This window comes from Hylobates moloch, unplaced genomic scaffold (assembly GCF_009828535.3).
Source record: "Hylobates moloch isolate HMO894 unplaced genomic scaffold, HMol_V3 SCAFFOLD_19, whole genome shotgun sequence".
NCBI lineage: Eukaryota > Metazoa > Chordata > Mammalia > Primates > Hylobatidae > Hylobates > Hylobates moloch.
The window spans coordinates 59,930,118-59,945,218 of NW_026652294.1; the positions used below are offsets into that span (position 1 = coordinate 59,930,118).

The window sequence follows — 15,101 nt, forward strand, 5'->3', positions numbered from 1 at the left end:
CCTCCAGTGGATAAAGGAATTGTTTACAGACGCTCCTCAACTTACAATGGGGTTATATTCTGATAAACTCATCATAAGTTGAAAATATTGTAAGTTGAAAATGCATTTAACACACCTCACTTACCAAACATCCCAGCTTCCCCACACCTACCTTAAATGTGCTCAGAACACCTATGCCAGGCTACAGTTGGACAAAATCATCTAACACAAAGCATGTTTTATAATAAAGTGTTGATCTGAAATTGACACCCTAACATCACAATTAAAAGAACTAGAAAAGCAAGAGCAAACACATTCAAAAGCTAGCAGAAGGCTAGAAATAACTAAAATCAGAGCAGAACTGAAGGAAATAGACACAAAAAACCCTTCAAAAAATTAATGAATCCAGGAGCTGGTTTTTTGAAAAGATCAACAAAATTGATAGATTGCTAGCAAGACTAATAAAGAAGAAAAGAGAGAAGAATCAAATAGATGCAATAAAAAATGAAAAAGGGGATATCACCACCGATCCCACAGAAATACAATCTACCATCAGAGAATACTACAAACACCTCTATGCAAATAAACTAGAAAATCTAGAAGAAATGGATAAATTCCTCGACAAATACACCCTCCCAAGACTAAACCAGGAGGAAGTTGAATCTCTGAATAGACCAATAACAGGTTCTGAAATTGTGGCAATAATCAATAGCTTACCAACCAAAAAGAGTCCAGGACCTGATGGATTCACAGCCAAATTCTACCAGAGGTACAAGGAGGAACTGCTACCATTCCTTCTGAAACTATTCCAATCAATAGAAAAAGAGGGAATCCTCCCTAACACATTTTATGAAGCCAGCATCGTCCTGATACCAAAGCCTGGCAGAGACATAACCAAAAAAGAGAATTTCAGACCAATATCCATGATGAACATTGATGCAAAAATCCTCAATAAAATACTGGCAAACCGAATCCAGCAGCACATCAAAATGCTTATACACCATGATCAAGTGGGCTTCATCCTGGGGATGCAAGGCTGGTTCAACATACGCAAAACAATAAATGTAATCCAGCATATAAACAGAACCAAAGACAAAAACCACATGATTATCTCAATAGATGCAGAAAATGCCTTTGACAAAATTCAACAACCCTTCATGCTAAAAACTCTCAATAAATTAGGTATTGATGGGACATATCTCAAAATAATAAGAGTTATCTATGACAAACCCACAGCCAATATCATACTGAATGGGCAAAAACTGGAAGCATTCCCTTTGAAAACTGGCACAAGACAGGGATGCCCTCTCTCACCACTCCTATTCAACATAGTGCTGGAAGTTCTGGCCAGAGCAATCAGGCAGGAGAAGGAAATAAAGGGTATTCAATTAGGAAAAGAGGAAGTCAAATTGTCCCTGTTTGCAGATGACATGATTGTATGTCTAGAAAACCCCATCGTCTCAGCCCAAAATCTCCTTAAGCTGATTAGCAACTTCAGCAAAGTCTCAGGATACAAAATGAGGATACAAACAAATGGAAGAACATTCCATGCTCATGGGTTGGAAGAATCAATATCGTGAAAATGGCCATACTGCCCAAGGTAATTTATAGATTCAATGCCATCCCCATCAAGCTACCAATGACTTTCTTCACAGAATTGGAAAAAACTACTTTAAAGTTCACATGGAACCAAAAAAGAGCCCGTATCGCCAAGTCAATCCTAAGCCAAAAGAACAAAGCTGGAGGCATCACACTACCTGACTTCAAACTATACTACAAGACTACAGTAACCAAAACAGCATGGTACTGGTACCACAACAGAGACATAGATCAATGGAACAGAACAGAGCCCTCAGAAATGATGCCGCATATCTACAACCATCTGATATTTGACAAACCTGACAAAAACAAGCAACGGGGAAAGGATTCCCTATTTTTTTTTTTTTTTTTTTTTTTGAGACGGAGTCTCGCTCTGTCGCCCAGGCTGGAGTGCAGTGGCACAATCTCGGCTCACTGCAAGCTCCGCCTCCTGGGTTCACGCCATTCTCCTGCCTCAGCCTCTCCGAGTAGCTGGGACTACAGGCGCCCGCCACCACGCCCGGCTAATTTTTTTTTGTATTTTCAGTAGAGACGGGGTTTCACTGTGGTCTCGATCTCCTGACCTTGTGATCCGCCCGCCTCAGCCTCCCAAAGTGCTGGAATTACAAGCGTGAGCCACCGCGCCCGGCGGATTCCCTATTTAATAAATGGTGCTGGGAAAACTGGCTAGCCATATGTAGAAAGCTGAAACTGGATCCCTTCCTTACACCTTATACAAAAATTAATTCAAGATGGATTAAAGACTTAAACGTTAGGCCTAAAACCATAAAAACCCTAGAAGAAAACCTAGGCAATACCATTCAGGACATAGGCGTGGGCAAGGACTTCATGTCTAAAACACCAAAAGCAATGGCAACAAAAGCCAAAATTGACAAATGGGATCTAATTAAACTAAAGAGCTTCTGCACAGCAAAAGAAACTACCATCAGAGTGAACAGGCAACCTACAGAATGGGAGAAAATTTTTGCAACCTACTCATCTGACAAAGGGCTAATATCCAGAATCTACAATGAACTCAAACAAATTTACAAGAAAAAAAAAAACAAACAACCCCATCAAAAAGTGGGCAGAGGACATGAACAGACACTTCTCAAAAGAAGACATTTATGCAGCCAAAAAACACATGAAGAAATGCTCATCATCACTGGCCATCAGAGAAATGCAAATCAAAACCACAGTGAGATACCATCTCACACCAGTTAGAATGGCCATCATTAAAAAGTCAGGAAACAACAGGTGCTGGAGAGGATGTGGAGAAATAGGAACACTTTTACACTGTTGGTGGGACTGTAAACTAGTTCAACCATTGTGGAAGTCAGTGTGGCGATTCCTCAGGGATCTAGAACTAGAAATACCATTTGACCCAGCCATCCCATTACTGGGTATATACCCAAAGGACTATAAATCATGCTGCTATAAAGACACATGCACACGTATGTTTATTGTGGCACTATTCACAATAGCAAAGACTTGGAAGCAACCCAAATGTCCAACAACGATAGACTGGATTAAGAAAATGTGGCACATATACACCATGGAATACTATGCAGCCATAAAAAATGATGAGTTCATGTCCTTTGTAGGGACATGGATGAAACTGGAAAACATCATTCTCAGTAAACTATTGCAAGGACAAAAAACCAAACACCGCATGTTCTCACTCATAGGTGGGAATTGAACTATGAGAACTCATGGGCACAGGAACGGGAACATCACACTCCGGGGACTGTTGTGGCGTGGGGGGAGGGGGGAGGGACAGCATTAGGAGATATACCTAATGCTAAATGACGAGTTAATGGGTGCAGCAAAGCAACATGGCACATGGATACATATGTAATAAACCTGCACATTGTGCACATGTGCCCTAAAACCTAAAATATAATAATAAAAAAGAATGGCAATGAAAGGTAAAAAATAATAATAATAATAAAGTGTTGAATATTTCATATAATTTATTAAGTACTGTGCTAAAAGTGAAAAACAGAATGGTTGTATGAGTACTTGAAATAAATTTTCTACTGAACGCATATTACTGTTGCACCAAAATAAAGTCAAAAATTTGTTGTTGGTTGGTGTAAATAGAGGACTAACTGTATTTCAGTCCTACCCAAGATTTACAGGCTGCCCAAGTATCACAAAGGCTTTTTTTTGAGACGGAGTTTTGTTCTTGTCACCCAAGCTGGAGTGCAGTGGTACAATCTCTGAAACCTCCGCCTCCTGGATTCAAGCGATTTTCCTGCCTTAGCCTCCCGAGTAGCTGGCATCACAGGTGTCTGCTACCATGCCAAGCTAATTTTTGTAGTTTTAGTAGAGATGGGGTTTCACCATGTTGGCCAGGCTCGTCTTGAACTCCTGACTTCAAGTGATCCACCCACCACAAAGGCTTTCTTAAGCATATTAGTTTGTAGTACATATCTATAGCTTTCACTTTGTGTCTTTTTTTCTTTAGTATTCAATGATATGTATCACTATTTCAAAATTGTCTATCTAGTCTTTTATCTTCCAAATGACATTATAAGCTAGGAGAGGGAAGATACTGTATAGGATGGTCAATCTGCCTCATGTATCAATCATCTGTTAAATGAAGGAAATATATATATTTATATATAAATATATATATATTTATAATTTTAGTAACTTACTTAATAAAGTAAATTCCCATTATTTTGGACGTGGGATTTCTCTCCAGACTCCTTGTATTGTTTCCTGTTATAATAAAAGCAAGTTTTGTATCCTGAATTGTGTGCAAGGTTATGTTCAAGGCTATCTAGAACAAAATATGACGGCATCATCTTTGCCTAATAATCTAACTGATGCAAGTAGAAATTGCAAAGTTTCTGTTCCCTTAGAATTCTCAAAGATGCAATTTTGGTAACAGTTGGAATGATGCCAATCTTCCTAAGCAAATTTTCCAACTATAGGCATGCAATACCTTTGAAAAATTGTCCTCTGCAGGAAATAAGTGTTCTCTCATTATCAGTGCATGAATTACGAGTTAGTGCTCTTAGCTCTGAGTATGCTATTGTTTTCTCTTCTGCTGTGTGTTTCTACTACTTTGGTAGCTTAGATATTCATCGATCACCTTCTTCTCTCTCTAATCTGGCTTTCTGCATAGATCTTTCAAATGGGCCAAGCCAGAATATGTACCAAAATATCTTAGCTGCTTTAACAGGTAGAGCTGAGTTGGAGGTTCTAATGAAGAATAGACCTATGACTGAGAAGGACTCTTCTACTTAGGAAAGTCATTCTCTTTCCTTGGGTCTGTAGCTTCAGAAAAGATGCATGGCATGGTAAGGGAGGGAGGGGATACTAAGCCAGCCAGTTATCCAGATGATGGCCAGATCACCTCTAATAATTAATGTACTGACAGATGTTACCCCCAGTCTACTCTCATGGCCATTTATCTTAATGCCTACATCTGCCACATTGTTCCTGGGTATACCACTGGTAAATGCAGCAGCCTCTCACCATCTTCAGCAAAGCAGCTTCCTGCTGTTGTTTACATAGAGTATAGTGATTTGTTTGACTGAAAGTTAAAGTGTTTCAAAAAGATGGAAAGTAAGTAATTTGGATCTATCCACTTTTATATACGTTATCTCATTTAATCCCTCAAAAGGTCTCCTTCAGGAGTGGGGAGTATTTTATTACCATTTCATAAAAGAGTAAACAGGTTTGAGGAGGCAAAGCAATATTCTTTTTTTTTTTTTTTTTTTTGAGACGGAATCTTGCTCTATCACCCAGGCTGGAGTGCAGTGGCGCGATCTCGGCTCACTGCAAGCTCCGCCTCCCGGGTTCACGCCATTCTCCTGCCTCAGCCTCTCTGAGTAGCTGGGACTACAGGCGCCCGCCACCACGCCCGGCTAATTTTTTGGTATTTTTAGTAGAGACGGGGTTTCACCATGGTCTCGATCTCCTGACCTCGTGATCCGCCCGCCTCGGCCTCCCAAAGTGCTGGGATTACAAGCGTGAGCCACCGCGCCCGGCCAGCAATATTCTTAAGGTCACACACCCAGTAAGCAGCAGATTATCTATTCTACCACACTAAACTGGCATTGTCAAAAATGTATGTAGAGCCAGTAGAACAAGTTTAAAATTTTTAGAAGAAATGCTCCTGTAGGAAGCAAGATGAGAATTCAGTCTAGTTTTAAAGGTGGCAAGGGAAGCATATTCCAAAACATTATTTTAGAAATAAGGGCAATATGTAACAATTGCTCACTGTCACAAAATCTTCCTTTTGCACAAAAAAGTCTTTTCCTTTTAAAGAAACAAAAATGGTATTTTGGCAATAAAAGTCCATGGAGATACTGACAAGTGGCCATTCTGATTCCCACAATATCTTTTTCAAAAAGCAATGCAGTGCTTAAATTAACATATAATGCATCCACCAAAAAACTGTTAGAATTAATCAATAAATTCAGTAAAGTTGCAGGATAAAAAAAGCAACATATAAACATCAATAGCATTTCTATACACTAATAGCAAACCATTCAAAAAAGAAATTAAAGAAACAATCCCATTTATAATAGCTACCAAAAACCCCAATATTTAGGAGTAAATTTAATCAAGAAAGTGAAAGACACTGAAAACTATAAAAGATTGATGAAAAAATTGAAGAAAACACAAATTAATGGAAAGATATCCTGTGTTATGAATTGGAACAATTAATATTGTTAAATGTCCATACCACTCAACACTGTCTACAGATTTAATACATCTCCATCAAAATTCCAATGACATTTTTCACAGAAATGGATAAAAAAACCTAAAATTCAAATGGAACCACAAAATACCCCAAATAGCCAAAGTAATCTAGAACAAAAAAGAAAAAAGCTAAAGGCATCATATGACCTGATTTCAACATCTACTGAAAAGCTATAGTAATCAAAACAACATGGTACCATTCTAAAAACAGACACATAGACCAATGAAACAGAAGACAGCCCAGACATTAATCCACAAATTTAAGGTCCATTGATTTTCTGACAAAGTTGCTGAGAAAAGGACAGTAGTGTTTGGAAAAACTTCCATATGTGGAAGAATAAAATCACACCCGTATCTCACACTATACACAAAAATCAACTTAAAATGGATTAAAGACTGAAGTGTAAGACCTGAAACTATAAAATTACTAGAAAAAAACATAGGTGACAATCTTCAATTGGTCTGGGCAATTTTTTGAATATGACCCAAAAGTACAGGCAACAAAAGCAAAAATAGATAAATGAGATCACATTAAACTAAAAAGCTTCTGCACAGTGAAGGAAACAATCAACAGAGTGAAGAGACAACCTACAGAATGGAAAAAAATTGCAAATCACACATCTGATAAGGGGTTAATATCCAAAATATACAAGAAACTCAAACAACTCAATAGCAAGAAAACAATCTGACTGAAAAATAAACAAAGGATCTGAATAGATTTTTCTCAAGAGAAGACATACAAATGGCCAACAGGCATATTTAAAAATGTTCAACATCATTAATCATCAGGGAAAGGCATTCAATACTATAATATCACCTTACACCTTATAGAATTGCTGTTATCAAAAAGACAAAAGATAAGTATTGGCACAGATATAGAGAAAAGCGAACCCTTGGATACTATGGGTGGGAATGTAAATTGATTCAGCCATTGTAGAAAACAGTATAAAGATTTCTAAAAAAATTCAAAAAACAGAACTACCATATGATCCAGCAATCTCACTCCTGGGTATATACTCAAAGGAAATGAAATCAGTATGTTGAAGAGATATCTACACTCTCATGTTCACTGCAGCACTAGTCACAATAGCCAAGATGTGAAATCAACCTCGGTGTTCATCAACAGACAGATAAACAAAACGTAGTATGTATGCACAATGGAATACTATTCAGCCTGGAAAAAAGAAGAAAATCCTGTCATTTTGACAATGTGGATGAACCTGGAGAACATTATGTTAAATGAAATAAGCTAGGCCCAGAAAGACAAATACTGCGTGATATTAATAATACTTCTGTGTTCAATCTAAAACAATTGACCTAATAGAAACACAGAGTAGAATGTTGGCTGCCAGGGGGTTGGGGTGGAAGTGAATTGTGGGGGAAATGTTGGTCAAAAGATACAAAATTTCGTTAGGAAAAATAAGTTCAGGAGATCTACCTACAACACGGTGGCTGCAGTTAATAACAATGTATTGTAATTGTGAGAGTTGCCAAGAGATAGATTTCAAGTGTTCTCAACACAAAAAATTGATAAACATGTGAAGTAATACATATGTTAATTAGCTCAGTTCAGCTGTTCCACAAAGTGTATATGATGAATATAGTTTTTACTCATCAATTAAAAATTAATTAATAAAAATTAAAAGATAACTGGTTTCAATTAGACTGTTTTAAGAGAATGTCCACATCTGGAAAATAAAATCCTTCCATGTCTTAAAGAAAAAAAAATCTTCAAATAGCTGTTGGTTAGCTCTCTGTGAAGACCCAGATACTCATGGCCTCTGTGTAAGCACCACACTGATGGCTTTCTGCTATTTGGTTTATTCCGCTTTCTGAATCACCTGACTTCATACCACCAGATGGCCAGGGTAATGACCCCATTTCAAGGATGATGCTATGTTGCTGATTGTGAAGATGGATTTTAGTGTTTCTCATGACGTTTGTCAAGGTGAGGTTGGTTTGAGACTTGGGTATATGGCCATTTAAATCTATAAAGAGAATTTGATTAATCAACTATATATATGTATTATATACATAATGCAAAAGAGACCATACTTTGAATGCTACTGAAAGCTTAATTCATATGATATATATAATTGTAAAAGCTAAATCATGAAAAATGATAAATAATCAATAGTAATATCTTATTTTCAGCTATTTCTCTGAGGAAAATTAGGGAAGAGAAAGTTGTTTCATTACGAAGTACTAGAAAAAAGATAATTTTCTTCTTTTTTTGTGTACGTACTTCAATTATCTGGCTCATTTTAAAGTTTAAGCAAACTAAGAATTACATAATCTATCTTAGAATAACTTTACATTTATTTGATTCCCAGTGTTTTCTAAAGAAACACTGAAGAAAAAGATATATACTCTTAGAAGCAACACAAAATATTAAAAGCGTTCTGGACCAGAAGTAAAGAGATGTGATTTTCAGTGCTGGCTTCCCATCACTGTGAACTCAGGCAAGTCACTCAACTTTCCTGAAGCTAAGTTTCCTTGTGGGTGTAATAGGGATGTCAAGCATCTGCTCTATTTAAACAATTGTTGTGTGGCAAAAATTCTTTATTTATCTAGCACTTGTTAGTGCTTATTGGGTTCTTCTTATGGAGATATGAAGACAAATACAATCAGTTTCTTCCCTCAAGGAACACAGAGGTGGGAAGATACAGACAGAAATTTGGGGTAGAGTCAAAGAATACTCCTGGAAAGAGGGGATCTTGAAGAAGAAATAAGAGGTAGTGAAGAGAATGGAAGAAGACAAGATAAGAGCATTCTAGGTAGAGGGCACAGCATCCTGCAAAGGTAATGAGTTATGAGAGTGTAAGGTGCTGGGGGACCTGCCCATCATTCAGGGCTGAAACAGAAGGGGAAAAGTCAAAGGTGAGGTTGGAAAGGTGGGCACAATGCAGCTAAACAAGAGTAGCAGATACTGTGCTATGGATTTGTCTTCTAACCTAGAGGCAATGAGTGAAGGTGAGGGGTTATGAAGGATTAGGAAAAGGGTTTTAGGAAACGCACTCTAAAGGTAACATAGGCAATGAAATCAGAGGCTGGTAAACTAGCTCAGGGTCCATGGTACTAGTTCAGATGAGAAAAAGTAAAGGCCTGCACTAACGCAGTGGCAGCAAGGATGGAGGAGAAAAACCAGTGTTGAGAGATAGTTTGGATGAAGTCTGACTGGTGGCATATAGAAGGGAAAATCAGGGTGAATCAAAGGTTTCTGACTTGCCTGGGTAGACAGTGTCTTCATTTATAAGATTTTTTTAAAAAAAGATGATAAAGCAGGTTTCTGGGGCTCAAGTTAAACTTAGGCATGTCGGGCTTGTTGTGCCTATGGGTTATCCAAGCAGTGATGTGCAGAAGGCAACTGAATAGATGTAACACATTTGACAATGCTGTGAGCTGTTCCAATGTAAGTAATATTGCTTGAATCCAGTTATATAATTTCAGTATGTGTATTAACTCTCACAAGGCCACTAGGGAAATTACTATAGTATACTTGGTCTATTTAATGGTACTCCAAGGGCTTCAATGAATAAAGACATCTTTCACTTCTTTACTGGATTTTCTTGCTTAACGGAAATCATTTAACTACCTACAGCATCATTTCTATTGTGAGCTACCTCTGATGGCTTGTAGCTTCTTGCTCACGTTCATGTGGCTGGCGTCTGGACTGGATTAAAAAGAACTACCATGCAGACGGAGATGGAGGACAGTATTCCGGAACCTTTCTCCCTCCAACCTTACTGCCTATTGCATTTTCCTATATGCATTCTTACTTCCAGCTGCCATGGGGTCATCAAGCTTTAGCTTAAATCAAATGTCCTCTGGCTCCAGGTCCCATGATGAAAAATTTATGGAGTCCTGGACACATTACAAGTTTTACAGCTTTACAGCTGAAATCCTTCAGGTCCTCCTGACCTACTGAAGGAAAAAATATGTTTTATTTTATTGTGATTCCCAAATGTTCTTCTAGTGTGTGCATTTTTCCAGCAGAATGTGCATGTTGCTTCCAGCAATGTGTTTTATATTACCTTGAAGACTAGGGAAGCTCTGATAGAAGGAAACAACTTAGTTTTCTTGCCAGTACAAAAGAAAACAGAGCTTGCCATTGGAAGCATGATCAGTTGACCAAGTCGGTGGATAATCGGTTTGTTTTTCTCTTTTACTGAGGATAGCCTATATAAGTCAATGACTGTATCCAAACTATTTTAAAAACAATCTATAGCCACCAACTTATGACACATTGGCCTCTTATGTGGGGTTACTTTATTAATTACATAATAAAGATTGTATTAATTATATAATAAAGATTTCCTATGACCTTGAAATATCATATGTTCTCATAAGGTCCAGGATGCAGCTAGCTCAACACCCTCAGATTAAACATTTCTGGGTAACAAACAGGCTTTCCAAACATATGTCAGAACCAAAAGTCTCTCTCTGCTTAGGAAATTATCAGTAACATCAGTTGGGATGTGGCTTGGAAAGGAGGTATCTAAATAGGGCTCACCTTGACAATGAAATCTGCTGTGAGTGGTCCAGCCATTCTTAGTATCTCTTTGTCTGGAAATTTCTGGAAGTCCACACTAGAATTGTCCACAAGAAAATTTCCTGTGGAGCTGAGACTGTTTTCACCTTTAGCCCCCTGGAGGGTTTTGGTTTCCAGATCTATATAATCAAACACATGAAGATGAGAGAAATGTGTTCCTAGGGCAACCACAGGCAAGCACATTTCATGCAACAATATTTGGAGCTAGGTAAGGGAGACACATCATTCTTTATATAGCTGACAAAATTGAAATTGTGATATCAACAAAATATATAGGCACTGCTGAGTCACACAGGAATTTATGCTGGAGTTGAAATTATTTCAAAAGTCATTAGCCAGGCATTCAAGGGTTCCTGTCAAAAAAATCTTTGACTCTCCAGATGACGTTATTTGGGCATCCCACTTTACTGCACCCCTATTCCTTTGACTAAACCAATTCTCATATGTCTCTTGACTTCAATCTTGATGGCCCTCAGCCTAGGATACCCTCCAGTTTTCTTTTGCTCTACAAGATCCAGTGAGTATCTCTGAGTTGCCTCAGTACCCGTATGACTTTATATTCGTGCATTAACCTGTGTTTATTTATACTTTCTGGTTACTTACTGCACTGATGCCATTGCTCAAAATGAAGAAACAAGAGTGACGTAAGAACAGGAACTATCATTTTCAGTATTCTCTTTTTAAAATCCATTTTGATACTTAGTTCAGCTTTATGCATATATAAGGTATTTCATAAGTGCTTAAGATAGAAAAAAACCCTTTATTTCTGGAGCATTCAAATCCAGATTTGGCCAATGACAAAGCCTATGAAGCATGTTTTGTTGTAGAAAATCAGAGCATGCTGGGGATGATGGTAATTATGATGTGTGATTCAGAGAAGACTAAGTTCTCATGGGACTGAAGGGTGATTTAGAACAACTGTCTGTTGTGTTGCATGAAGAAAGATGGATGGACTAAGGCTAATGTTTTCCAAAACTTGACAAGAACGGTTGGTTTTGGCAGAGACTCTTCAGCAGAAAAATAGAGTGCTTTTGTGGGGGTCTGGGTTAAAACAATTTTAAGGTCTCTGGAGGCACTCAAGTACCTAAAGTACTTGTATTACATTATTGTAGAGGGGGTCTACTTGTAGTTCTCTACTGCAAGGAGTATCAATAACTGGAAAATCTTGGTGTTCAATTAAATGCCCAGTGACTCTCAGATGAAGTCTGTGGAGCCCTTCTTCTAGAGTAGGCCAGGCTTCACTCCCTTGCCCCAGAACAGAGGGGATCCCACTGAAAAATACGGGGCACATCAAAGGAATATTAGAGGGAGGAAATCACAGTTGTTGTCATCAGGGGAAAGCAACTGCACTAAATCTCCTTCCTCCAGCCTTCATTCCTCAAACTGCCTCACAGGCACTTGTAGAAATATTTCTAGGACATCAATTAACCTAGTTTTAGGAAAATATTGCAGTTGTAGGCCTGATCTGAGCATCTGATTCCATTTTATCAAGAGGCTTACAGCTGTCCTTCTCAAGGTACATCTAATTAAAGATGAGCCAAGGGGGCAGACTAGATCACCTCATCTTATTCTGGTTTGGTCCAAAATATTTAAGGTTGGTTTCACACTGTACCAGCTTCTGGGAGTGAAGGGCAAAAGAGAAACAGGGTATCCTTCACTCCCACATTCATTTTGCTGAATTATATTTCAAATACAAAAAAAGAACACACAAGGAAAAATGATTTAGCTATACATATGCTACCAACAGTATGTTTGTTGGGAGAGAAAAGCAGATTCCAGTTTGCTTTTCATCAAATCTTTAGGATAATTAAATCAAACAAGGCCAATTCTCCAGCTTCTTTGTGATCACATAATTAGGAAATCTAGGAGACTAATACATTTATAAAAACAAATTTCCCTCTTAAATCTACTCCTATGGGTTCTTTCTTCTTCAACGAAGAGTCAGTCCCCCACTTGGTGATGATCTTGGCCTGAATATTTTATTTCAGTATCTGTTACTGCTCACAAAAGTATTGTTTTTGAGTGGGGTTGTTACATTAGAAGTTAGCCCTCTCCAATTCTCAAATGGGGAAAAATGAATCATTTGAATGGTAATAATACACACACACATTACCTTTTCACATGTCAACACTATATTTTACAGGGTTGTTCAGGATTAGAAACAAACTTGAATCTGTAGAAGATGACTTAATCAGCATTTTTTGGTTTTGCCTGAACTGTACCTTACTTATTCTTTTACTTCACAAGGCCTTTCAAATCCCACCTCTTCCATGAAATGTATTTATTTTTATATTTAGAAAGACTACTGTAGGCTATCTTGACTTTTATGGGCTTCAATTTGTCTTCCTCTTGTTTGCCTTTTTAGCATGATTTCATTCATAATCCAATTACTAAAAAATAATGCTTGCTATCTAAATTGGTTTCACAGGCATTTGTGTGGGAGGGGAGAAAGGACAGACGAAAGATGGCTTTATGGAAACCCAGGAACAATCACAGTGGAGGAAATCAGAAATGCTCAAGGAACCAACTGAAGTGAAGCCTTTCAGTGAAACTGAATTTTACAGAAAATGCTATCATATCCCCTCCCATCCTCTTCTTTGTTTATAGCCTATAATTTCCTCCTTGTAATTTACAGGTCTGTATCTGAACAACACTAAATAATAAGAAATAGGTAGCTCTGTACTGCTGCCTTGGCATGATTGAAGATCAATTTTTGCACAAACCCTGGAGGAGCCATGCTGCCATTTGATCTTTGGGGTTATGATTACCGTTCAATCCTGAATCCCAGTAGCTATCTTTAAGATATGAGGGCCCTGAATTTTCTTGAATACATGGGATGCTTAATTACACCATAATGGTTTTCTTTAGATGCTACACTGTTAAGGTTGTTTGGTGTTTCTATGTTCCTCTGGATCGATGAAGTAATGAAACATGAAAGTAGGTAGAAAAAGAGAATGAAGGAAGAAAAGAGAAGGGGGTTAGAAGAAAGAAGAAAAAAGGAGAGGCAAGGCAAAAAAGATTGAGATTGGAAAGGAAGAAGAAAGAGAATGAGATATAATACTCACAAGAGCATAAACATGCGCTTAACCCATGAACAACCCATTGGGAGCATCTATTTTGTATTTTTCAGGACGACTGTGGTTAAAGATAATTACCACAGGGGTTTCTGCCATCTCATCAGGCAGCTAAAAGATAAACAGAAGCACTCAAAATATCATATTATGATAGAGTAGAAAGATTTGTATTCTTGTGTTTTAATCTTTTCTGGGAACACAAAATAAATAATAATGACTACAGTTCCCAATTCCCAAAGGAAAACAACAGAGTTACTTACACAAGTGATCAGGACCTTTTAAGACAAGGCGAATATGTCTACTTCCATAGGGAATTGCAACCACGGTATCATCCACTAGAGAGAAACAAAGCAAAATCTTAAAAGCATGCCACTCAACACAAAATTATTGATTGCCTTCTAAATAAAGGCACTGACTTACATACCTTAAAAATTACAGTTTTTCTAAGTGTTTGAAATGTGAGTGCCAATATTTAGAAATCAACATTTTCACTTTGCTCAAAATAAAATATGCCAAAGATGCTAGTCACTAGTTAACTCCTAGAGGATTTGGCCTTTTAAAAAATAGGAATTTTGATACACTGAAAAATTGGTTTACAAGTTTTCATTTTTGATTTTAAAATCTGGTCTTATATGATCAAAAACACTTGTGCTGAATTAAAACATAAAAATAAATAATAATGTTTAAAGGATGAATTTATTACATCAAAATCTGGACTTCTCTTCAGCAGAGTATCTTGGATGAGTAGAACAGATAAGAGAAGGGGAAGATATATTGGTATGCTCTGAACACCCCAGGGGCAGAAATCATGCCTTCTAGTTCTTAAATATCCTTCACAATATCTATCCCTAATACTATATGTAGTGAGTACCCCATAAGCGTTTCTTAACATTTCTCTACACTATACTCTATTTAAAAATTTTTTTTTAGAAATCGACTGAACCACAGATCACTTTATAATGGATTTCTTTTCACTCTATTTATAAATTGAGCTTAAATTCATTAGAAGCAGACATTTTTAAAAATTAGAGCTATATTACATGCATCTCAAATACATCATAGGCATTCTTATTCAGCACTCCATTTGTAATGACAGTATCTTATATTTTTATGGTACTGCAGAGTTTAAATTTCACCTAAATTATACTATTTACTCCCTCACCCAAAACTTCTGACATTGGCACAGAGGATTTTCT

The 15,101-nt window shown here is 37.4% G+C and overlaps 1 protein-coding gene across 1 annotated transcript in view; it reads right to left on the minus strand.

The window, feature by feature from the left end:
- The window catches only part of ADAMTSL1 (ADAMTS like 1), a 454,301-nt gene that overhangs the window by 266,725 nt on the left and 172,475 nt on the right, over window positions 1-15,101 (minus strand). Inside the window, exons 6-7 of the mRNA XM_032138382.2 lie at window positions 14,166-14,240; window positions 10,793-10,950 (exon numbers count right to left, since the gene is read on the minus strand). Of these exons, the coding sequence (XP_031994273.1) occupies window positions 10,793-10,950; window positions 14,166-14,240 (233 nt within the window). The remainder of the gene's footprint in view (window positions 1-10,792; window positions 10,951-14,165; window positions 14,241-15,101) is intronic.